Source organism: Pseudochaenichthys georgianus, chromosome 16, assembly GCF_902827115.2.
Source record: "Pseudochaenichthys georgianus chromosome 16, fPseGeo1.2, whole genome shotgun sequence".
Lineage (NCBI taxonomy): Eukaryota > Metazoa > Chordata > Actinopteri > Perciformes > Channichthyidae > Pseudochaenichthys > Pseudochaenichthys georgianus.
The window spans coordinates 34,737,238-34,762,739 of record NC_047518.2 but is presented as its reverse complement, the minus strand read 5'-3'; the positions used below and the strand labels follow the sequence as shown (position 1 = coordinate 34,762,739).

The following is a 25,502-nucleotide window of genomic DNA, read 5'->3' as shown; positions in this document are numbered from 1 at the left end:
CCAACAACAGCTTCAAAAAAACTATTTCCCTCGAATAAAAATCCAAACATGCCCTGTTGTCGTAAACTCATAACTTTATAACTTAGGGTTTAATGTAATTGACTTAAAAGACAATAACGAGTCAGGAGGAAGCCAGTCTAGATTTGCTTTTGATGGCCACCAGCTGCAGAGAGTTAACTAATTAAAGGGACGTGGCCCCACAGCTGTGAGAACTCAGCAATCAGGTGTCCATTTTAGGCAGCACTTTCCTGGAGCGTCAGCCTCAGACAGGCAAAGACATTAGAGTCCTGCGGGAGTCAACTCCTACTTTGATTGAGCTAAATATCGCTGGTGTTTTATTTTTATTTTATTTGGTTGTTTAGCCCCTCATGCTATAATCATGTGTGTTTTCTCCATTCCTGTCTATGTGTCTTATCGCAATTATCACTGGCCCCGTGTATCTCATAATCGCTATAACCGGCCTGCTCTCGTCTATCCCACGTGCTCCACTGACATCCAACATCTAGTTTCAGGCGGCCTGTGGAACTGCCAGTCAGCTGTTCCTAAGGCTGACTTCATCTCTGGCTACGCTTCCCTGCAGTCTCTGGATTTCCTTGCTCTCACTGAGACCTGGATTACTCCATTCAACACATCCACCCCAGAAGCTCTCTCCACAGCATATTCCTTCTCCCATACACCCAGACCCACTGGCAGAGGAGGTGGCACTGGTCTCCTGCTCTCTCCCAAATGGAGCTTTTCCCTCTTCAAGCTACCTAACTTCACTCCTTCCACCTTTGTATTCCATGCCGGCACAGTAACCCATCCTATACAATTAACCATTGTTGTTCTCTACTGTCCACCAGGCGCCTTGGGGGACTTATTGGAGGAATTAGATCATCTCCTTTCACACATCCCCGAAACTGGCCCTCCCGCTGTACTTCTCGGAGACTTCAACCTCCAGACGGGGAAGATAGACGAACTAACATCTCTGTTAACCGCCTTTGCTTTCTCACTGTCTCCGTCCCCACCAACTCATAAAGCTGGCAATGTCCTTGATCTCATATTCTCAAGGAACTGCACTACTTTTAACCTCTCTGTAAACCCGCTCCACACCTCCGATCACTTCTTCATTTCATTCTCTCTACCCCTTTCCAAACATAACAAACTAATGTCTTCTCATCCTGCACCTGTCCGCCGTAACCTTCGTTCCCTCTCCCCCTCTCCCCCTCTACCTTTGCCTCATCGGTGCTCTCAGCCCTCCCTTCCTCTGACTCGTTCCAACTCCTGCCTCCAAACTCTGCTGCAGAAACTCTCCTCTCTACACTCTCATCCTCTCTGGACCCTCTCTGTCCTCTCACATCTCGGCAGGCTCGTCAGTCCACTCCTGCTCCCTGGCTAAATGATGCACTGCGTGCTAATAGAACCGTCCTTCGGGCAGAAGAGCGGAAATGGTGGAAATCCAAACACCGTGACGACCTCCTAACCTATCGGGCTCTCCTCTCCTCTTTCTCTGCTTCGATCTCTCAGGCAAAAAGCACTTTCTTTCAAGATAAGATCCAATCTTCCTGTTCCAATCCCAAACTATTTTCCATCTTCTCCTCTCTCCTGGACCCCCCCAAAGCCCCTTCCCCATCCTCCCTTCTGTCAAGCGACTTTGTTAACCACTTTGAAAAAAAGGTTGATGATATTCGCTCTTCTTTTTCTGACTCACCTTTACTCACCGCTGGGTCACCAGACCCTCCTTTCACCCACACACTGACCTCCTTTTCCCCTCTCTCTCTAAGTGAGGTTCTTACCCTCATTACCTCTGCCCGCCCTACCACCTGTCCTCTGGACCCTATCCCTTCAAACCTCCTTCAGACTATCGCTCCTGATATTCTACCGTTTCTCACCCATTTCATCAACACTTCTCTAACTTCTGGTCACTTTCCAAACAGTCTCAAGGAGGCAACAGTAAACCCTCTCCTAAAGAAACCCACTCAACCCGTCTGATGTTATAAACTACAGGCCTGTCTCTCTCCTCCCGTTCCTGTCTAAAACACTTGAACGCGCTGTCTTTAGACAACTCTCCTGCTATCTCCATCAGAACAACCTTCTGGATCCGCACCAGTCTGGTTTCAAGGCAGGTCACTCCACAGAAACTGCCCTCCTTGCTGTCACTGAGGAACTGCACACTGCTAAAACAGCCTCCCTCTCCTCTGTCATCATCCTTTTGGACCTGTCTGCTGCATTCGACATGGTGAACCATCAGATCCTCCTTCGCACTCTCCAAGAACTTGGAGTTTCAGGCTCTGCACTTTCCCTCCTCACCTCATACCTCAAAGACCGCACCTACAGGGTTACTTGGAGAGGGTCCGAGTCCGACCCTTGTCAATTAACTACAGGGGTCCCTCAGGGCTCTGTTCTTGGTCCCCTCCTCTTCTCCTTGTACACAAACTGGCTCGGATCAGTCATTAGCCCGCATGGTTTTTCATACCACTGCTACGCTGACGACACCCAATTAATTCTGTCCTTTCCCCGCTCAGAGACCCAGGTCGTTGCACGCATCTCTGCTTGTCTAGCTGACATCTCTCAGTGGATGTCTGATCATCACCTCAAGCTCAACCTTGACAAGACTGAACTGCTTTTCCTTCCGGGAAAAGATTGTCCCACTCTTGACCTAACAATCAACATCGGCCCCTCTGTTGTTTCCCCGACTCAGACTGCAAGGAATCTGGGTGTGACCCTAGATAACAACCTGTCCTTCACTACAAACATCGCTGCTACAACCCGCTGCTGCAGATACACGCTTTACAACATCAGGAGGATGCGTCCCCAGCTGACCCAGAAAGCGACGCAGGTTCTGGTCCAGGCTCTCATCACCTCACACCTAGACTGCTGCAACTCCCTCCTGGCTGGTCTACCTGCATGTGCCATCCGACCTCTGCAGCTCATCCAGAATGCAGCTGCTCGCCTGGTCTTCAACCTTCCTAAATTCTCCCACACCACGCCGCTCCTCCGCTCTCTGCACTGGCTTCCGATAACTGCTAGAATCCACTTCAAGACAATGGTACTTGCGTACCATGCTGTGAATGGATCTGGCCCTTCCTACATCCAGGACATGGTTAAACCGTACACCCCAGCACGTGCACTCCGCTCTGCATCAACCAAACGGCTCGCTGCACCATCGCTGCGAAGGGGACCCAAGTTCCCATCAGCAAAAACACGTGGGTTTGCTATCCTGGCTCCAAAATGGTGGAATGAGCTCCCCATTGACATCAGGACAGCAGATAGCTTACACACCTTCCGGCGCAGACTGAAAACTCATCTCTTTTGACTCCACGTCGAGCGATAGAACTATTAACAAAGCACTTGTATACTAATAAAGGGCTGGCTTATCTAAAGCCAGTTGAGTAGCACTTAATGTTTTTGCTCTATGAAGCCTGATGTACTTATATGATTCTGTTTTCTTCAAGTTTGTATTTTGTTGGTCGAACGCACTTATTGTAAGTCGCTTTGGATAAAAGCGTCAGCTAAATGCAATGTAATGTAATGTTGTCGTGAGAAACAAAGTGCAGAAAGAAACATCCATTTAAACTCAGTGTGCTGCTCTCTGATGCTAGTTCAAGCCAGATACTTCGCATCTCATCTTGAGTGCAAGTTCATCAATGTTTGGGCTCAGGCTCTGAGCGGAGGAAACACTCAGGATTGAGTGAAGGTGTGTGTGCAATATACCGGCGGGACAGATCTAATGGTAATTAGAAATTATCCTGCGGGCCGAAATGAAATCCACCAAGGGCCTGATTTGGCCCCCGGGCCTGGAGTTTGACACATGTGGTTTAAATGATGAATAATGGCCTGTGGCTGGTATATTTCATTATGATCCCCGTTGCCATATCTGCACAATACTACCGGCTCACACAGGTTACTCCTCACATTATTAATAGGAACGTTTTATCCTAAGTATAATTAAAAAGCAACACAGAAACAAGCCACACTATACTCTGGAAAAGCACAAATAGAGTTTTAGGCTTCAGAAGTGAGCAAAAGAACAAGTTAACATTTAGTACAGATACTCGCTTCACCTTTATACTGTAAGTTGTCTTGGGACTGTCTCATTTCATGGAGACCTCAAATCCGGCACCTACCCATGAAACAGAAAATGGCGTCATGGGCAACCACTAATTGCTAGAATATTCTTCGGCTGACACCTAAAATGATGATTACTGCTTGCAGCCCTGTGACGCATGCACAGTATGGCGGACAATCAAACCAATCAATATTCATTGTTGCTTTAATGACTTAAATGTCTTGTACGTCGAGTATACATAGAATCATCTCATTAAATATGAGGCAAAGAAATCTATTTGTAAGATTCTTAGCATGTACATTTCTTTCATTAATTAAACTTCTGTGCTAAGCCATAATCTAAACAACATATTCAAGATAAAATGTGAAGCCCGGGGAACCTTTACTCAAGCTTTGCCAAGAGTGTGGTTTCCAATGATACACCTCTAATCTTTCCTTCACGGGCTCTATTGATAAGGTAATATTATGGCCCTTATCTCTTAATGGGATTAACAAATCCTGTAACTTTGGACTCTACAACAAATGTAGTATTACCTTAATTTTCTTAAGGAGAATCATATGTTCTGTACTGTAAACTCAGGATTAAGTCAATACTTTGTGTATTCTAGTGAGCTGCTTTAAATGCACATTTCATCAACAAAACTGTTGATTGAATTTTGAAACAAAAAGGTAATTGTAGCAGGACACTCTGTTCTAGAATCAGTTTTCTGATGGTTTATTGGTGATCCTAGTGATACTGCATACGTCTCCCACCCTTGTTGGAGTCAATTGTTAACTATAGATAAAGCAATCTATGTGCAGGTGTCTTGGTGAACCATTTACTAGGCAAACATACACATTTAACAATTGCAGCATTGATGAAACTGTGTTATTAATGCTGTAATGGGTCTTAGACTATTGTTTTGTCCACCCGCTGAGACTTAATTAGGATCACAACCATGTCTGGTAATTAGAACGACAAACACGATCTACATCTAAATTAGGTGCAAGAAATAAAACAAACCAATGAATTCTAACACAACAGACCGTGAGTTTTCCCTCATTGGGGTAAAACCAGGTGGCAACAATATTAAACATCGCTAAGGAAGTGTAAAAGTAAGTTCCCATTCAATATGTGCTTTATTTAACGCTCACAAAGAACCTTTTTCTCAGTTCATGTTTTCAAAATCTGCACTTATACGCCCACTACTAAACCGTTTGACCTGAGTGAACCCACGCTGTCCCAGGAACTTCCTGATCTACAGCATATATAAAGGATTAAACAGAAGAACCAATAATCTGACTGTTCTACAAAGATCTGTAGGTACTTCTACTTTGACTGAATAGCTTTCTCTTTACAAATGTGATTATAGGATACACAGTTATTGTTGTTTTGTACTGTAGCTACCAGAAATAAGAATACAAAAGGTCTGTTAATTATTAACAAAGCCTGCGATTATAACAATCAGTGCAGTTCTTAATTTGCACTCCCAAAATGTTTGCTTAACAAATCCATAGCAAAGCCTCACAAAGGATCTAAATACTGCTTTTCAATTACTTTGCCTCTGTTGAGTCTCTCTCTTTTATTTACTCTAGGAATAAAGGTTTCGGTTGAAGTTTAACTCCCGCTTCCACAAAAACTATAATCGGATAACAGCAGCTCTGTATGTAATAGTGTAACACACACCTTCTCTTCAAATTGTTTGGAGAGTTTTGAATTATAAATGGATGCTGAGCCTGTACTCGTAATACATGTTACAAAGCTTAGCTGGAAGTAAAGAAATACCGGTGCCAAGCAGCTTCAAACACACCGAGACAATTCAAAAAGGTGTGTCCTACTCCCACACGTACTAGCAAATATAATCAGATCTGACCAAACTGAAAGGTCAACATTCAAGTCGGTACCTGCCTGGCGGATATTTGATCAGTCCATAAATTATTATAAGCATCACACCCTAAAACAGTGTACTATTCATTCTAATACAGACCAAGATCTGTTTATGAGTTTCCTTTTGAATATTACTGGAAATTAAATTGTTCATTTAGATAATAGCTTGTCAACTTTGATTATTCCTGATTATAACACACCTCTCAACACAGCCTTCTCTTCAACACAGTGGATCACTTTATGAGGGTTTTATAGTTTTGCAGTGTCAATCTGAGCTTTCATGTCATCCGACCATTGATAAAGAAATTGATAACGTTAAAGAATAGTTATTTTTGTATGATTCTGGCATGAAGCTTAATTACAGGAGCCAAAAGAGAAGACATTTCATAACTATAAAAAGGACATTGCCATTTTCTTTGACAATGTTAGGGCATATTCTAAGAGAAATTACACCATCTAGGTTTTGATTTATATCAAAAATATTTTTGCACACCGGGAATAATCAATCCATGTAAAGTATTTGTGTGAAAAATAAGGACAGAAAGGCACCCTGACGGCGTTGCTTAAGAAATACATTTACTGTGGCTGTAAGTTTAAGCTTGAAAAATATGAGTACCATGAACGTGAATAAGACGCTCTGCCGAGGCTGAGCAGTGTAGCTGTCACATTAAATTACCCACAGCCCATTCTCAGCCATCCTTGGAAAATCAGAGGCTTAAGGTCACTTATGTCTGTTGCTGTCAGCGGGTAAACTCCTACTGCCTCATTCATTTTCTGCCTCCCTTCTGCTTGCCGGACTTCCATCATTCCTTAACCTCACCCTCTCCTTATCCTCAGCTCTCATTTTCCCTCAATGCCCTTGAGCTGCGCCGAAAGCCAGTCGAGCCAGGTGGTCCCTCTTTGCCCGTCTGGTCCCTGGAGACCCTGGGCTTCTTGCCCAGTCAGTAAGGCAGTATCTTCCCTGGCTACAGGCTGGTGCTCAGTCATGGCCCCGGAAAAAGATAGCAGATGACAATGCAGTGTTTTGAGGGAAGCACAATGCAAAGAGGCATAGAGTGAGAAACAAGGGCAGTGTATTGAAAGTAAGAGGAAAGAAAGGAGAGCAACCAGGAATGGAGAAAGAAGGAGCAATAAAGCGTGAGGACACAGAAAACACAGAAGCAACAGAGAAAAGTGAGGAGCTGGACAGAAGTAGAAAAGTTTGGCACAATAATGAAGTAGCCCAACTCAAATGTCATTTTTGAGACATATTCTATGACAATGCCTCAAGGCTTTGGCTCAAAATAGCAGAAGGTTCCCCTTCACAACTTGCCAAATAGTTGCTATTCGACATCCAGATTGCTGCACCAAGCCGCTTAGTCATCACTGTTTCTACAAGTAAGGACAGCACTGGCAAAAGACCGGGAGCTCTGAACATGAGGCTGACAGATCTGATGAGTATAGCAAAATAGATTCACCATTGAGTAGCTGAGTACATTGAGCTATTCTGGTCCAACTTGTTATGTCAGCATGCATACCAGTGGCATATTTAATTGGTATTAATAATTCACACTGCAGGGTGACCTACTGGGCAGAGATTATGCTGTAACTGGCAAGAGATAGGTGTTTTTTTCCCTGAGTCAATTATTGTGAGCCCAATACGACTATATCAGTTGAATTGTCTACATTAATCAGAAATATTTATTCTCTTCAACATGTGCTTTTGATCCAAAGAGCAGTCTGGTAAAACAGACTCCACCTATGTTTGTTTGTATACGCATGTCATTGTGCATATGGACAGCTTGCTGCAAACATGCTAACTAACCTGCAATGACTACACACCTGTAGCCAAACCTATAACTTAACCCCTTAGCTAGCATTTCCTGGAAAGACTGAACAAAAATGCAGGGCTTCAAGCAACAATGCATGCGTGACATTCACATGATACTCACCTAATTTCATTAAGGAAGCCAGCAGGATCCATAATGAGATCTCAAAGGGGGCCTGTATGTGACTGTAGTCGAAGGTGAGCACAGGGAATGCCTTTTTAGTGTAGTTTTCCTCCTTCTCTTTGGGGTTGTCCACATAGTCATTGTGGGTGGTATCGGGAGAGCTAGCAGCCCCGAGAGGAAGCACGGATCCCTGCAGTAAAACCAGCACGATCAGCAGGAGCAGCCCCCGCTCAGGTAAACTCTTCCCGGACGGGCTGTGTGAATCTCTCCTCGCAGGCATGGTGTTGAACGAAAGAAGGCGATGTTATTTTAAAAGAAATGAGTGGGTTAAAAGTCCGCCTGAAAACCAAACTAGTTCAAGGAAGTTCAACACAACTTATTTGGCTTAACCGAACCAAACATCCATTCTGTCAACTAACTAGCTTCACTTTGGCGTTGTTGCCTGTTGCCAGGTAAACAGTGACACAGGCCGTTGTGAGAAAGCAGGAAACGACGAAATGCTGGATGTCTTTTAACAACAATGCAGACAAGTGTGCTGTAAAAGAAGCAAGCCTTTCCTTTCTTTTCTTACAGCGGTGTTTCACAAGTTGTGTCAGTGGCTATGAATGTCCTCCTTGGTGAAAGATGTCATTGTTGATGCTGGAGGCTCAGCGGCATCCCCCTCCACGCCTCTTCTTCCCTCCGACTGTCCGAGAAACACGTCCGTGAGGCGGCTGCGGTGCTCAGATACTGACCTTGAAGAGAAGCCACACTGCTGTCACATTGCATTTTTTCCGCGTAGCCTATGTAATTCAACTTTTTGATACAAGTGTCCGTATATGCGGCATTCCCAGCACCGTGTTCAGGGGAGGACAAGAAGTCCTCGGTCGGGACTCAGCCCAGAGGGAGGATGCGGTGGGGGGGACTCGGGGTGTGATCTCTGCCCAGCCTTCAGTGGCTTTTCCCGGGTTGTCAAAGGAAAGTGGCGACTGGTCTTGTCCGCGTTGGTGTTTAGCTCCATACAACCTTCAAAAAGCACACCCTTTCGCGGAGGTTTGGTGGATGGGAGGAGGAGGAGGAGGAGGAGTGCTAGGGGAGTGGGATGGACGACTATACTGACACCTATAGGAATGGAGGGTTAAGGTGTATCATCATGAGTAAGAAAAATGAATGGCAACTCAGTAACTGCTGTAACAAATTCTTCAGATACACATCAATTCCTTCTTGGGAGTTGCTTTGTCTACTTCATTAAGCATTATGTGACCCATCATTAAGAGCAATGATATTCACAATAACAGGCTGAAGAGTGGGAGTGCATACATTTACAAAAATTCCCTTTAGCTGGAATTGAAAACAGGTTATACTCTGGCTGTAAAAATCCTTAAAGGACATTATGTACTAAGAGGTCAGTGGTCAGTTTCGCTCCAGGGCCCCGAGTGCAGTTTCAGCCCATTGCTCAAAGACACACCCAGGATTTATTGAACCAGGAGGATTATGTTTAAAGATACAAACAGCATACTAATAAGTATATTGTTTGTTTTTTGTTTCCTGGTGTGTGGGAGTGGCCCTAAAAAGTACTTGAATTACAAGTTAGAAAATGATGACTCAACATGTGCTTCTAGTGGAAGCACGCCTTCCACATTTAGCAACGTTTCATCCATTCAACAAAGACCTGAAGTAGGCCTGCTGTTTTAGAAGGGTTGCTTGTGTTGAAGGGACACTACAGGCTATTAAAAAAACAGTAATGTTGACCTTGTGCCAAAAAAAGAGCAATCTTTGAGAGTGCTTAGGTTTTTTTACAATGCAAAATGTGGATGTACTGCTTTATTCTGTTATGATAGTAAATGGAGTACCCTTGGGGTTTGGATCAACTGTAATGAGCATGTTTTAATACACCAAATGATTAATCAAGAAAACACTTGGTAGATACATTGATATTGAAAATTAAGAAGATCAGCCTTTGTAAAGCTCATTTTAAAATGAGAAAAAGAATCCAAACAATCTGTCTGTCTCTACTGTGATGCAATGTTTAATAACTTGTTTGTTTCTACCTGTATTCTCAACTGCCTTAAGTCCCCAAGAATTTCGCCAATAAAGAGACACAATGATTATAGTTTTGTGCTCAAATAGCTGCTCTCTGGACTTTAAGACAAGAGATTAGCCAGTGAAGACTACACTTAATAGTTGTGAGGCAAAACTGCTAAACAAATATGCCTTAGATAATGTCTAGTCTTTTAATAAGATATGGTCAGTGTTGATAACAGTGTGCTGCAGAACACATACATTAAACACAGCCACAGTCAGAGTTCAGGCGACAAACTGTCTGTGCAGTTAGTCATTTCTGTCTATGTCTTATCACTCTTTATGACAGTAAGGTTTTTTTTTGTTCCACCTTATTGCTGCATGATGTTCAAGGAAAACTTCTGATAGATCTGAACTGTGGTGGATGCTATCTTCTGTGGTGGGTGCCGACAGCCTCCTCTGATAAACGCGTCCCAATTTCATTTTATACACTGATAACTGCCATAAGTGTACAAGAATTCAACAACAGTCCATGAGAGACTTCAAAGTGCCACTGCACATTCAACTTCATAAAAAGAAAGCATAATTGTTCTCTAATGATTTAAAGCCTATTTGTTGGTACGGCCCCACCACCATTTTCAATTTCACAGAAGACACTTTGACACGTCATATAAGAGAATGCATGGGTGTAAATAGTTAAACTAGTAATGGCTGCATTTCATTAAGCAGCTCTAGTTTCAGTATTCTGGTTTGTTCATGCAGATACCCTACCACATTTTCATGACCTATTTGAAAACTTGAATGAAAAATAAATATCGGTCGTGTATTTAGTAACAACTGTGCTTTTCATACAGTGCAAAGTCAAAATGTTCTTTATTATTCAGCTGTGAGTATACCATCCATTTCTTTTCTGCACTGCCTTGTTCAACAAATAATAACTCTAGATCAACATACTTCCAACATTTGAAGGTTTTTAGTATGAATACTGATTGTTGTATTTCATTATACTGACACTCAACTGAGAGGCAACAGTATCAGGCCATTGTAGTAAAGAAGGCAAACATGAATGATGTATTGAATAACTTTGTTTTGAGGTCAGCATTGTTTCACTGATCAACAAGACAACAACAATTTCTTCATGCTGCATGAAGTAAAGGAATATGATTTATTTCACAAAGTCTGTAATCATTAAGAGGACTAGCAAAACTCAATATTTTAGAGAAAAATCTCAGCAATCTTCAAAAAGATTTGTTCAGATAGGCCAGGTTAGTCCTTTTAGTGACCAACAGAAATAATGTGACGAGAGCTTACCAAACGGAACTATTCATGATAATAGTTACATGCTTGAGATTTGTAACCAAATGCCATTACAGTACAGTATGTCCGCAGAATCAGCAGCACTTGGCGCTCTTAATTCGCATTTTAAGTCGATGTCCTTTAAGGGGGGTACTGTTAGTTATTCTGATGCTGCCGTGGATATTGTCACCTTGATCTTGTAAGTTTATTGTGCTGGTATCTTTTTCTGTTTTAAAGATAATGATCTCATGATAAACGAAGGTCAAAGGTATCTTTCTTTCTCCATGAGAAAGGAGAACAACTATTTCAAATGTTTTTCCTCATTCATTTAATTATATTCATATCTAGGGTTATTGCTGTTCTTATCAACATCACACAGTAACTTTGCAACAGAACATGCGTGCCAGACCATTCATTTACAAACCAAATGAACCCCCATACAAAACAGATGGTAATCTCAGTGAAGTCCATGTTGGAACACATAAATGCATAACCTATTGTACACATTCTCCTTCAGCTCTGGTGTGGTACAATGTTATTCCATGAGCTTTGCTGCAGGAACCAAGATGTCTACAACATGATTCCAAGTCATCAAAACCTTGGAGAAAATAATATGGGGCATGATGCTGTGGTTAGCGGTCATGAAGTAAATTACTCAGGATGACAGAGCTAAACACATGCCAAGACTACTTTTAGCAAAAATAATACGTGGTTCAAGGCAACATGAACCCAAAGCCCCATGGGTTCAATGATGTGCTCAAGGCAGCTCAGCACCCCCAAGCTGAGGCCATTTGATCAAAGATAAATTGTACTGTTACTAAAAATAAATCCAGCCCGAAGAAAAATAAGTTTCATGTTGAAAGCTTTGTATCCATCCAAGATCAGGCAAAACATGTTATATTCAACTCTTTGACCAAGCAAGGCTTATTTGCTTTTGGGAGGCTTTCTTTCATATTCGTTAAGCCAAAGAAAGTCCATTCTAAGTGAAGGAAGACTAAACTGCAATTATAAAAAATCAAAGCCAGTACTCTACCAGCTCACTCCCTGGATATTTGTCTACTTTGTAGTTCCTACTTTGTAGTTCCTGCCTTTATCTGCATGGAGTTAGTCACTGTGTCTTCTCCCACAAAGCATGAGATGTGGAACAAAACAAGTCAATTATTGCCAGGCAGCAATTCAACCTACAGAGAAAGAAAGCTAAATGCAATTTCTACTGTTTCACATTTAAAAACAAAGCAATTGAAGAAGCTTTGTGGCTTTTTCTGTTTGTTTGTCTTTACATAAAGACTGTAGAGTGGAATCATATTTGGAATAACACAGCTCCGACAGGTAGCATCAGAGTAAATGGCACCCTAAATCCTGCTTTACATATATTTCTTATTTAACACAGGTCAGAATAAATGAATAAACCATACACAGAAACAAACTGCCTGCATCTCTGATGTGTTCCTGGCTGTAGTGTAGCAGCATGTCTTCCCATTAGAGGTTAGCCACAGGATCCAGAGCTGTCAGCTGATGATGACCCAGCATGAATCTGGGATAAAACCTTCAAAAACCATCAGATGGTGACATGACGCCACCGAGTATAAGCTGTGTAAATGATGACAAGCTCTGACAGAGCGTCTGTCAGCAGGGACTAATGCAAAATATTTTTGACGGTTTTAAGCACACTCAAAGCACCCTGTGGCAGAGGTGGTTATTTTAGGATCGCTGGGCAAACAGCCACTTTTAACTAAAGCATGGAAAATGTCCAGCTCTCTTCTCTCTCTCTTTCTCTCACAGGACCCTTGGCCACACACTTCTTCAACCCCATTTTCTCTCAGCCATTGCAAATGTCACTGCTCTAACTACTAGCCAGATCACATCATGCTTAATAAGTATACATTAGCTCCGGCAGACCACTGGTGTCCTCAGGGTGTAATTGTCATCATCTTAGATTAAGGCAAAGGGATATTTTCATAATTATGGCCATGTGGTCATTGCACGCCAAGAGTCAGACACTGATCCACAAAATGTCTCCGGTGTAATTCGGTGGCTGCTCAGAATCTTCATTACTAGTTTAACACAATGTTTACAACAGCTATAGGTAATAGGTTGAAAGCAATAATTGTGAAATTACCAACAGTTATGATGTGAGCCTACATGGTTTATCATAATCAATCTCAATCTTTATTTATTTATATAGCACATTTAAAACAACCTCAGTTGACCAAAGTGCTGTACAGGCAATACATACAATATAAAATAACACAATGGGAGTACAATAATAAAACAATAATTAAAAACATGATAAAAAGCACAATAATTAGAAACATATAAAAACATACAAATGTAAAAATGTAATGTTCAACTAGTATTAAAAGCCAAATCATAACTTATAAAGAAAATCCAAGTACTTGAACCAATAAAACATTAAAGGCTATATAAATGCAAATAAATACTGAGTGGGTATATTCCAAGCATTCACATGATATATAAGATAAGATAAGATGGTACTTTATTGATTCCAATTTGGGAAATGTTTGTGTTGCCACAGCATAAAAGACAAGGCATTTTACAATAAAACAAAACTAGAAATAAACAAGAAAGTAGAAAATATACATGTTGAATTTGACAAGATATTATATGTACAATATAGGCTATATACATAAATATATTACATAATATTAAATATTGAACAGATTATATAAATGTAAAATGTACAGTATGGTTTTATTCCAAGAGAAACTATGGAGCAGAGAGTTCTCTTCCAGCCAGAGGTGATTTATTGTACAGAGCTATTGCAGTGGGAATGTGTTCCTGTATCGGTCCTTGTGACAGCGGAGCTGCAGCAGCCTGTTGGAGAAGGAGCTCCGCTGTCTGTCCAGCTGCAGGTGGAGAGGATGGGTGGGGTTTTCCATGATGGACAACAGCCTGTTCAGTGTCCTCCTCTCCACCACAGCTTCAAAGGGGTCCAGCTTGATGCCGATGACAGACCCAGCTTTCCTGATCAGTGTATTGATCCTGCTGGTGTCACCGGCTCTGATGCTGCCCACCTCTGTTGCAATAAATCAGTAAATGAAAAAAAATGAAAGTTCACCAGGCAAATTTGTATTTAAAACAAAATCACATTCATATAATTGCATACGTAGTACATGGACAAAATAATGTACAAACATTTTTACCAATATACACATTTAAAAGTCATGTACCCCTCATTATTTTGTATTTGTACAAAGGGTTTAGGATAAATTGCATTCATATAATCTTGTGGCGCCTCTGTCTATTGATATATTATGATAAGTATGGTTTGTTGGAGATAAGGTCACACCAAATAACATAATAAAAGTATAAAGAACACAACAAAGAACAAAAGGCACTTTTACTGAAAGCAAAATGAGTGTAAAATCACAGAAATGGTCATAATGTCTGCCGCTCATTCCAGCTTTTAGCAGTCTTAAAGTTCCATGTGTATGAACACAGTTCACATGTTGGGCACATAGAGTTAATGTCTCCCTCTATATGGATTTTGTATTGCCTCAATTCTCACATATGCAGTATGAGAGTGAAAGTGTTTTGTTTCTCCTTTTGAAATATGCACAGCCACTTAACAGGAGATATATTGTTTCTGATAGGACATGTTGTGCACTGTTCAGCGACCCGGTTTTTAAAAGATCTGGTGGTGTTATTTGTGAATGCTAATCCATGTGAGCATTTGAGCATGTAAAGGACACTTGCAGTAGAGCACGTCATTTCTCACCCATGTGGAGGTTGGTGAAACGAGACAGTTTTATGTGTAAAGTGGCATTGTTGGCAGTGACCACATGGGTGCTAAGGAAATGTGAGGGTCATGGAGGGGTTAGTTCGGCTCCCACCATCCTATAGCGTAAATCAGGGGGCCTCCTGTACACCACCCTGATTCTGATTTTCTTAACAGTCCATTTAGACTTTGACATTGTTATATGGCTGCAATGCTTAATTGTTCATCACTATGACATGTGGGTGGGATTGTCTTGCTCTCTTTAATCAAGGTCAATTAGTGGGGTGTATTATGTTCAAATTGCAAGACCCACCTCAAAGATGGTGAAATGCATTTTAAAATGACTGGATTAGGACAACAATTGATGAGAAATAAGGAAATTAAGCAAACAAATAGGGAAGTTTCAAAACCAACTGAATGAATGTGGTTTTTGTGAGTTCTTGGTTTCACTGTTTAATTTGTGATGGGTAAACACCCACGACCTCTCCACTGCGGCATTAGATTAATTAATAAGTAACAAGCTGCTGTCCCTCCTCCCATCTCCTTTCTGTTTCCTTCCCTGTCGCCCACTTGTCTCCTACTAATGAGACTTAAATAAATGCAGACATTTTCGGGGGGGAATAAAACCCTGACTCACTCAAATACCTTGCGATGATGCAGCACCGCCTCCTAAAGTCAACCACCTGTCATTGCTTGCAGTTGTGGAAATGTGGAAATGTGCATGTAGGACTCTCTGCCAGTAGGTGGTGCCATCAGCCTGGAAATATAAAATAACACAGCATGAAGGTCAAACTCTGTTCACAACTGGTGGAAACATGTATGATAGTAAGGTAAATGGGTCTAGAGACAGTATATGGCTGGGTGAGAAGTACAAATAAATAATTATATAAAATAGTCTTCGTTGACTGTCCTCGTGGTTTAGTAATGGCTTTGATTCCTCTAGTGAGGACAGGCTTGAGCAATTATGCACTTTATATCTAAGAGGTGTAAATCAAATTCAGATGGGAGCCATGTGGCCTTACTTAAAATGAAAAATCACATGTTGTTTTCACTCACACACACACTCTTACACACACTTTTTCAATAAAAGTCTGTTTGGTGCACCGGGCCAGAATTTGCTCCGAGCTGTCAGGTCGAAGTTTCCAAGGTGTTCTTCTCTTTTTGTTCCACGCAGACCTTTTGGCTAGGGGGCGAACCATAACTCTTACCTCATTACCATGAAAGGTGCGCTCGCTCAGCAATTCTGCCCAGGTCACATCTGGCACCACCCAGAAAGAAAAGACAAGGGTGGAAGGGGGTGGAGAAGGGAACCCACTTTGCACTTCAAAGCAGGCGGTAAAATCTGCTTGGAGGTATTTTTACTGTATACACACATGAAGTTGTATTTAGCATAGATTGAGCACTTGATAGATAAGGCATCTCACATGTCTACTACTGTATTTCCTAAAAACTACACATCTATTGCATTTTTTATTCAGATTTGTTGTACATATTTCGTCTTATTTATTCCTTCTTCAATAGTATTTTCCCTATTTTATTTTATTTTTCTTCCTCGATATGGATGTTTTTTTTAATTTCCTTAATTGCATTGTTTTTGTTATACACCTATACATCAAAACTATTTTCTTGTATGTGAAAAACTTAATGGCAGAAAACTGGTTTCGGCTTCTGATGTTGTATGAATATATTACCTGCCCTAATATACCAGAACCAGATACCAGAATTATCTCAAGGAAGGATTATCTATTGAGCTAACTAGTTTTATGCCACAATTTGTCCGTTTTTTACTTGACCTGTAGAGGGCCCTCTTAATTCCAAAGTGATGTTTGCTGGTGAACATCTGCTAGAGTTATGACTTCATCCCCAAGGCCGAGGATGAGAGGGAGACAGTGAATGGTTTAACTCAGGCTGCACCAGCCAAGGCCAGTTGTGATATGAGCCGTATATCAGTCTACAGGCTGAGGATTATTAACATACAGAGTGTGAAAGATAAAAGAACATCTCATCTCTCTGTAATCCAAATACATGCCACCATGGGCATTATCTGCTGCTTTCCTTACTCTTCACAGATCCACACTACACCCACAAACACATACACATTATGCCACTCACACAGTTGTTGGGGTTTAACAATGTTATGACTCACAACCGACAAGCGTGAACACAAATCATCCTTTCAGCTAGGTGCAGCCGGCCAGGAGGAGATGTTCCAGCATGTACCTTGACATGGCGGCTCTGTAATTCACCACCACAGTTTCCATGTATAATTTACCTACACAAGAAGTTCCTCTTTCATGTATTATTAAACGGAATAACCCGTCATTTGGACTCTTCACTATTTTCACAGCGCTGACTGTTTCAAAGAGATTGTATGTAATAGTGAATGAAGACATCAATAGGCAGATGTTATAATGTGTAAGGTCTCAATTGAGAAAAACATAGTGATTTTAGTTTAAAAATGCATAAAGCCTCTACATAATAAAAAAATAAATATATATATTGTATTTGGTTAAGTGAATGGAATTGAGTGGTTTGGATTTCATGGTGGCCGACCCTGAGCAACGGCCCAAAACACTTACATTAGGAGAAACGGGATTGACTTTCAAAAGTGACGCTTAACACAAATGTGCCAAAACACATGTAAAGAAACATCTTCACCAATTTGACAACATATGCACAGCATTTAGAAAACAACCCCCAACTTAATGAAACATGCACAGGGTTTACTAAACCCCTGCATTTAGCAAACACTGCAAATACAAAACACTCTAAATAAAAAAACTCAAAACACAACAGAAACTGGGATACTAAAAACTGATGCACACAGCTGGACTGGAGCACTTGTTAATATTTGGGGTTTATAATTGGGCAACTTACCTAAAATGTCATATTTATTGGCTCATTTTGACAATGTTATCGCGGTTGTAAACTAGCTAGCTTACATAGCTAACCTAGTCATTTCCACTATATGCTACCGACAAAACACTTACATTTATGATACAGACCAACAGTGGCAGAGTATAATTTTATGTAGATTACACTTTAAAATGAATCATCCTTTGAATGATATCACCCTGCATGTGTGATAACGTTGAGTAGCAGCCTCCAGATTCAATCTGTTCCCAGCTGGAATTCATTTGTGTCCTGCCCAACATGAGATGTTTTCTCATAGGACAGGGAAGCTATAATTTACATAGTGATGCATTTTTTTCCTGACTAAATGTCTACCCCCACACCCCCTCCGCCACAAACACACACACACACACACACACACACACACACACACACACACACACACACACACACACACACACACACACACACACACACACACACACACACACACACACACACACACACACACACACACACACACACACACACACACACACACACACACACACACACACACACACACACACACACACACACACACACACACACACACACACACACACACACACACACACACACACACACACACACACACACACACACACACACACACACACACACACACACAGTCTTGGATCACTATGTCATGATACAATGCATTTCTTTCTAAACACTGCTACTCTTAAGTAAACTGTCATTTACTTTTGCTTTGCTAAATATGTCACCATGCTTTGTCATCCTCTCTAATCAGTCCAGCAGTTCTCAGTTTTGGTCACATAACCGCTGCCACTGTGTCAGCTCAGGATGACCAGTCAATACCAGAGATCACTGCCACTATGCTGCGTACTGAAACCACATGAGAGAGACACAGTGGCCATTGAGTCTATAAAGGGAGCAGCCCGTTGCACAGAAAGAGCCACAAAACCCGTCTTCACCCCGTTTTCAGATCACGAAAGACAAAAATAAAAGTCATCGTAAAATATGCAGGGGGCTATTTTTGGGAGACAGCGTGTTTGTACTAAAGGGAGCTATGGGACCTATTGGGGCATGCCTTAAACTGGTTTATAGACTCACTGTTACAATGTGAAGACTTGTTTTATGAGTAAGAGAGAATGTGAAGCGTAACCTTGTGAACGTACAGTGTATGCTTCATGGACAGAGACAGGAAGAGCAGGCCGGCACAGCACAGCACAGCACAGGGCAGCAGAGGCCATATCCTTCCTGGCTCTCATTGTATCTCTGCCCAGTGTCCTGACTATCTGAATTATACTTCCTGAGTAGTAAGTCTGTGGGAGTAGCCACAGAGTATTACATAATTCACTCATTCTAGATGAGCTCTGAAAGTCTGCTTATTTCTGCATTTGAATCAGAATCAGAATACCTTTATTCGTCCCACAGAGGGGAAATGTACATTTACATTTGTTGCAGCAGAAAGGAGCCAAAGACAGCTTAATGTAAACTAAGAAGCATGCATACAAAAAAGTTTATAAAATTCCCTTTAGGCCTGTACATGTAGAATCTGAAATGTAGAGGGATAAAGTAAAACACGAAGTCAATACAAATAAGAACCTCAAAACGGTGCTGAATTGCAGCATTTGAGTACAAAAAAGTATTTACTTCTCTCTGCTACTGCCAAAAAGGTTTGAAATGTAAGAGTTTTTTTGTGTGAAGGTTAATGTAAATATGAACACTGTCACTACACTGCAATCACAACCAAATAAGTGTGTGCGCTAACTTACATTTTACAGCCAATGTGTGCATGCCTGTGTGTTGTCCGTGTTCCAGAATGTGTGTATTCACCCCTGTGGCCCTCGAGCAGTACAGAGAATGTCAAGAGGCTGCGGAGGAAGCGGGGAGGCAGGGAGCGTGACTCAGCGTGGATGGTGATGAGACAGGACAGCTCTACAGCGGCGGGCACGCTGCTACATCACACACAGGCTGGATCTGAATATTGCATTAGAGCACTGGGGCTGTCTTAGCGAGCCCCCAGGCTCCGTGGAGCTCCAACTCAGCCTCTTTCTGGGAGAAGGTCCACAGAGACTCATCCTCAGTTAACATGATAACTCTGATAGAGTTGGACCTCTTCCCCTCTTCCTCAGCACATTTTTTGGGGCATTTTCTCTTTTATTTGACAGTGTAGAATTGGGGGGAGGTGAGGAGGAAAGTGACTTGGAACGAAGGTCCAAAGACTGGAACTGAACCCAAGACTTTGCTGATGCATGAATGCGCTTTAACTACTCAGCTGACAAGGTGCTCCTACTCCTCTGTTTTGTCAGAGTTTCTCATAGTTGAGTGTGAGCCACAGTTTGCTGACGTATGTCTATCTGTCTGTGTTAATGTGATGACATGTAATGTAGGTGCTACTGTGAGGAAAGGAAAATGAACTCATTTCATTCATTCTTTCGAAGTAGCGGCTGACCTCAGAGTTGGAGTCTGGACAAAACCCAAAACCACAAAGCCCAGTGTATTTAGAGCTGTGTAGGGTGGGAGCATACAGGCATGGGCTGGGCTGAACTCTGCAGGATTGTAGAATGGGGACAGGATCTGAGAATCAGGACCATGTTAAGCATTCCTCAGGTGAAAACTACATTAGTATAAGAACATTCAGACACAGAAACAGGTGAATGTGGAAGGAATTAATATTCAAAGCTAGGTTATGTAAGATTATTATTATTATTATTATGTAAGAAAATTATTTCTGCAGCTCATCCAGAATGCAGCGGCTCGTCTGGTCTTCAACCTTCCTAAATTCTCCCACACCACGCCGCTCCTCCGCTCCCTTCACTGGCTTCCAGTAACTGCTAGAATCCACTTCAAGACACTGGTACTTGCGTACCATGCTGCGAATGGATCTGGCCCTTCCTACATCCAGGACATGGTTAAACCGTACACCCCAGCTCGTGCACTACGCTCTGCATCAGCCAAACGACTCGCTGCACCCTCGCTGCGAGGGGGACCCAAGTTCCCATCAGCAAAAACACGTGGGTTTGCTATCCTGGCTCCAAAATGGTGGAATGAGCTCCCCATTGACATCAGGACAGCAGAAAGCTTACACACCTTCCGGCGCAGACTGAAAACTCATCTCTTTCGACTCCACTTCGAGCAATAGAACTATTAACAAAGCACTTATATACTAATAAAGGACTGGCTTATCTAAAGCCAGTTGAGTGGCACTTGAAATACTTGGCTCTATGAAACCTGATGTACTTATATGATTCTGTTTTCTTCAAGGTTGTGTCTTCCTGGTCGAATGTACTTATTGTAAGTCGCTTTGGATAAAAGCGTCAGCTAAATGCAATGTAATGTAATGTAATGTAATGTAATTTCTGACAGTATAGGTCGCAGGACACAACACCTCGGAAAGATGTAAAAGACAGATACTGAAGGCACATCTGTCAGCTCAACGCAACATGATCTAACTCCAAAGCTACACAGAGTACAAAGCCCCACGCTCCAGTGGATTTAACCATTAACCACAACAGCTGACATACTGTAATGCTTTTCTAAAACAACTCTATGTTGAGTGTTCCTTTGAGTCACAGCCACTAACAATGCCCACTGGAGAGCCAGACGTGTTGGCAACCATCGCGACAATACAATAGACAAACACTGCTCTGTGATCAGCCCTGCCCACTGATAGATTCTAAATGAAGATGTCATCTACTAGACAAGTCTGCATGGAAAACAATAATGTTTACAGGAAGGTGTCTGGAGCAAAAAGGCTTCTGACTGGAATACTTCAGATGACTCAAAGTGCACTAGGATATTAGATGATTAACATCCGATTAAAAATCTGTTGTAGCAACTGTCAAGGTGCTATATTTAATCCCCAAACATCAAAGACAGTTACTTGGAGGTAAGCCTTTTGAAATAATTCATCCAGATGTATTTAATCTCCGCCGCAGGAACACAGGAACCTCTCCTTTTCTGAATGAGCCATTGTCTGGAGTCTCTGGTCCACAGCAACAACAGCAAAGGAAGACGGCAGAAACAAATAACAATTGTACTGTTTTTGGAAGAAGAGGAAAAAGTCAGCCATTGTTGAGTTTATCCACGTCAGCGATCCTGAGAAAAAGGGGGGCAGAGAAACAAAGAAACGTGTCATGGCGCTCGTTTGGGGTTGAACTTAAACCGCAGTGCCTAATGTTGAAGAGAGCAGGGCGGCTGTGTGATGTGGTGTGTGCATGTGTGTGTTCTTGGGTGGAGCGGGGGTGTGTGATAACCTTATTGTATGACTGCATTTTACACATAAATCTAATCCAAGCTATAACAAAAAACAGCAATTAAAATATTTTATGGGCCTATGTCTGCATTGCGAAAAGGAGAAAGTGACAGAAACAGAAAATATATGCATGTCTGAACCTCATGTCCCTATAAACTCAACTAGTCTTCAATTTGAGTCCACTGCACACTGTGTATATATATAGCATGCAGTGCTCTGGCTAAGTTTCAAGCTCTCTACCCTATTATTTATGTATAGGGACTCATTTAGGTTCAGGCCCTTTAGCTAATTCAGCAGCACTTTGTACATGCACGCAGTAAAATGCTAACTAAACATGCTGAGCAGTGCTTAAATGTTACGTGCATAGCCCTTTGGGAGAAAACAGAAATTCAGACGTTTTCAGATTTGTCTGATTATATTCTTCTTTAATGTCAATGAACAGAGAAAGTATAGTATAATTGTAAAATATGCAGAAACATGATACTGTAGTTCACATTTGATACATTGTGATATAATAATGCTAGGTATATTCATTATGCTTATAGTATATATAATTTGCTTATTTTTGCCCGATGGACAAATAAAACGTGTTCAAAAGCTCTTGACAAATACTTGAATACTTATTTTAGGGTTTAACCTTTCAATCCAAATCCAGCTCTTGCTTACCAAGTCATCTGGAAAACATTGCTTGGTTAAACCTGGAAACTCTCAATGATTTAACAAGTCAGCAAAGTTAAGAAGATAATTCAGGAAACCTGCTTGGCTGCAGCTCCACATGAGTCCTTTGCATGATCTAGGTGTATTTGTTAATTTTGAACTTCTGTATTCAATGATAAGTTTTCCATGGAGCCTTCCAGAGTTTATTCAAGGACACTTGTTGTTCTTGGATCGCTGCTCATGTTACTCAGTCTGTGTATGTAATAAGAGCCTCCGTCTATCACAGTCTCCATCAGATGCAATTATTGATGAGACCCATCTCTCAAATAAATAACAAATGGTGAGTCCAATGTCATCCTCCCATGTCTTTTAACCTGAAATGCACCACAGTGGGTCTTCAAATGTTCACTCTGAATTAAAATTTTGATTATTTCTAACCTCAGAGAGGAATGTCGTTCTTTAAAAATGACACATTTACTGTTTAATCTTTGGGTCACAAACATGCTATGACTTTTTTGACCATCAAAATATCTCATTCGCTTATGTGAGTAAGACATGTTCTGACTTGTATTTTCTTTCACCTCTGACTCTGCGTATATGTTTGATGGTCTGTTTATATGGTGGTCCTGAAGTGCAAGACACCACAGCATTTCACAAAACGCCGCAGCATTTCACAAAACGCCACAGCATTTCACAAAACACAACAGCATTTCAGAAAACACCACAGCATTTCACATTGGACGGAAAGGGTATTCCTTTAGGGAGAACACTTCTTGTTTGTGATTGGACAGAGCCAGCCAGAGAAGCACTGCTGTGATTGGTTGTTTTTGCTGCCAGTCAAGAAATAACGCTTCGTGATTGGCCCACATCAGCCGTTAGCTGTTAGCACACACTCAGAGCTCACAGCTCCTCATATCTGTTCAGAAACTGGACAAAAGTTAAACATATACAAACCACAGACTGTCTATGTCATGGCGAATACAGTCGCTGCTTTATTTATGTCTGTATGACGTTGTTGTGAGTGTGGACGGAGCAGCTACAGGTTAGTTTAGCCTGATCGATCCGATTCTGATACATGGAGATACGGCCCGCCCCCTCTCCAGCGTCTTGTTTGAATGACAGGAGTAAACACAGAATTAATGCTTTATTAATTCATGGTTTTTAAGGGGCTTATCTCCATGTAAATACTATGGTAGACCACCCAATATTCGCATCGCTCTGAGTTTCACCGCGGCTGTCAGCTGTGTTTGCTCCTGTCATTCGAACAAGAGGCGCTGGAGAGGGGGCGGGGCGTATCTCCATGTAAATTCTATGGGAGATACCAACTACAACAAAATGAACATATTTGACCGTGATTTAATTGTAATTGTAACTACATACTGATAACGGTTAGTAAAAACCATGAATTAACGCTTTGACAAGTCTGCAGACAAGACGGCAGGCGAAAAGCTTTTAAAATGCGTGTTTTCTGAATGGAATCGGATCCATCAGGCTAAACTAACCTGTTGCTGCTCCATCCACACTCACGACAACGTCATACAGACATAAATAAAGCAACGACTGTATTCACCATGACATAGACAGTCTGTGGTTCGTACATGTTTAACTTTTGTCCAGTTTCTGAACAGATATGAGGAGCTGTGAGATCTGAGTGTGTGCTAACGGCTGATGTGTTGGGACATATTTCGCTGTGTTGACTAATCACGAAGCGTCATTTCTTGACTGGCAGCAAAAACAACCAATCACAGCAGTGCTTCTCTGGTTGGCTCTGTCCAATCACAAATAAGAAGTGTTCTCCCTAAATGAATACCCTTTCCGTCCAATCTGAAATGCTGTGGCGTTTTCTGAAATGCTGTGGTGTTTTCCGAAACTTTGGTCGGAACCAGGTGTGCAGCTTCTTAATTTTATATAAACTTCTGAAAAATGCTTTAAAAGTATTGGAGAAATATCTTACATTTCTTGTATAAAAAGGAAATTGAATAACACGGATGTTTGCCAAAAATGTTGGGGTATCGGAGTAAGTAGCACAGATAGGCTCATTAAAATGTGTCAGTTAAGGGTTATAACAACCTATAGTGGTCCAGCTTTAAAGACACACATATCTAAGCAACAGCCAACCGTGATGCATCCAGCTCAAGACAATGACAAATTCAGGGAGGAGTCCATTAAAGTTGAAGGGGAAAATATGTTTAGCAGCTTGAATTGTATATTCAAGCTGCTAAAAATATGTTGGCATCCAAACTGGAGTGTACCATGTAATTTACTGTTTGTTGCCTGCTGTCGTCATCCCAATAAAAATTAGAAAAAGAAAGTCATAAAAAGAACAAACACAGTTACAGTCAGACTCAGTCAGAAGAGTTGTGAGTCATCATTGCACAGCTTACCTGACAGTCCTCCTCACATCAGCCTACAGCAGTCTGTCAGTTAGAGGCACTTCATCACCAGCATTATCACTCTCATTAACACTTACCTGCAAACACTGACTCACTCACTCAAAACCGTGATGCAGGTACGCAGAGGAGGGTGTGCACTGAGTCAATCATGTACCAACGCACATAACAGACACACCCATATTTACACACATAAAACTGAAGGGCCTGAAGGAAGAAGTGAGCCAACATAAACACTTGCTTTGCCTTCCCACTTTCCCTCTTATCTTTAGTTATTCCTTTGCCTCCTTTACTCTCTTTTTTATTTGATTTATTTTCCAACTCTTGCTGACACAGCTGCAAGTCAGCCAGGTTGGAAAATCTGTGTGTGGGTGTGTGTTTGTCCAAGTGATAGAAGCTGGAGAGGTTGAGAGAGACAAATTCTTCTCCCCAATGAAAGCATTCATTTTCATCAATC

General features: G+C 41.6%; 1 protein-coding gene across 2 annotated transcripts in view; it reads right to left on the bottom strand.

Moving 5' to 3' along the window:
• slc9a1a (solute carrier family 9 member A1a) overlaps nt 1-8,425 on the bottom strand; it is a 43,816-nt gene extending 35,391 nt beyond the window's left edge. For both annotated transcript variants that reach the window (XM_034101995.2, XM_034101996.2), the window contains exon 1: nt 7,846-8,425. In XM_034101995.2, the coding sequence (XP_033957886.1) occupies nt 7,846-8,125 (280 nt within the window). In that variant the 5' untranslated portion in view covers nt 8,126-8,425. The remainder of the gene's footprint in view (nt 1-7,845) is intronic.
• Between the last annotated feature and the right edge of the window lie 17,077 nt (nt 8,426-25,502).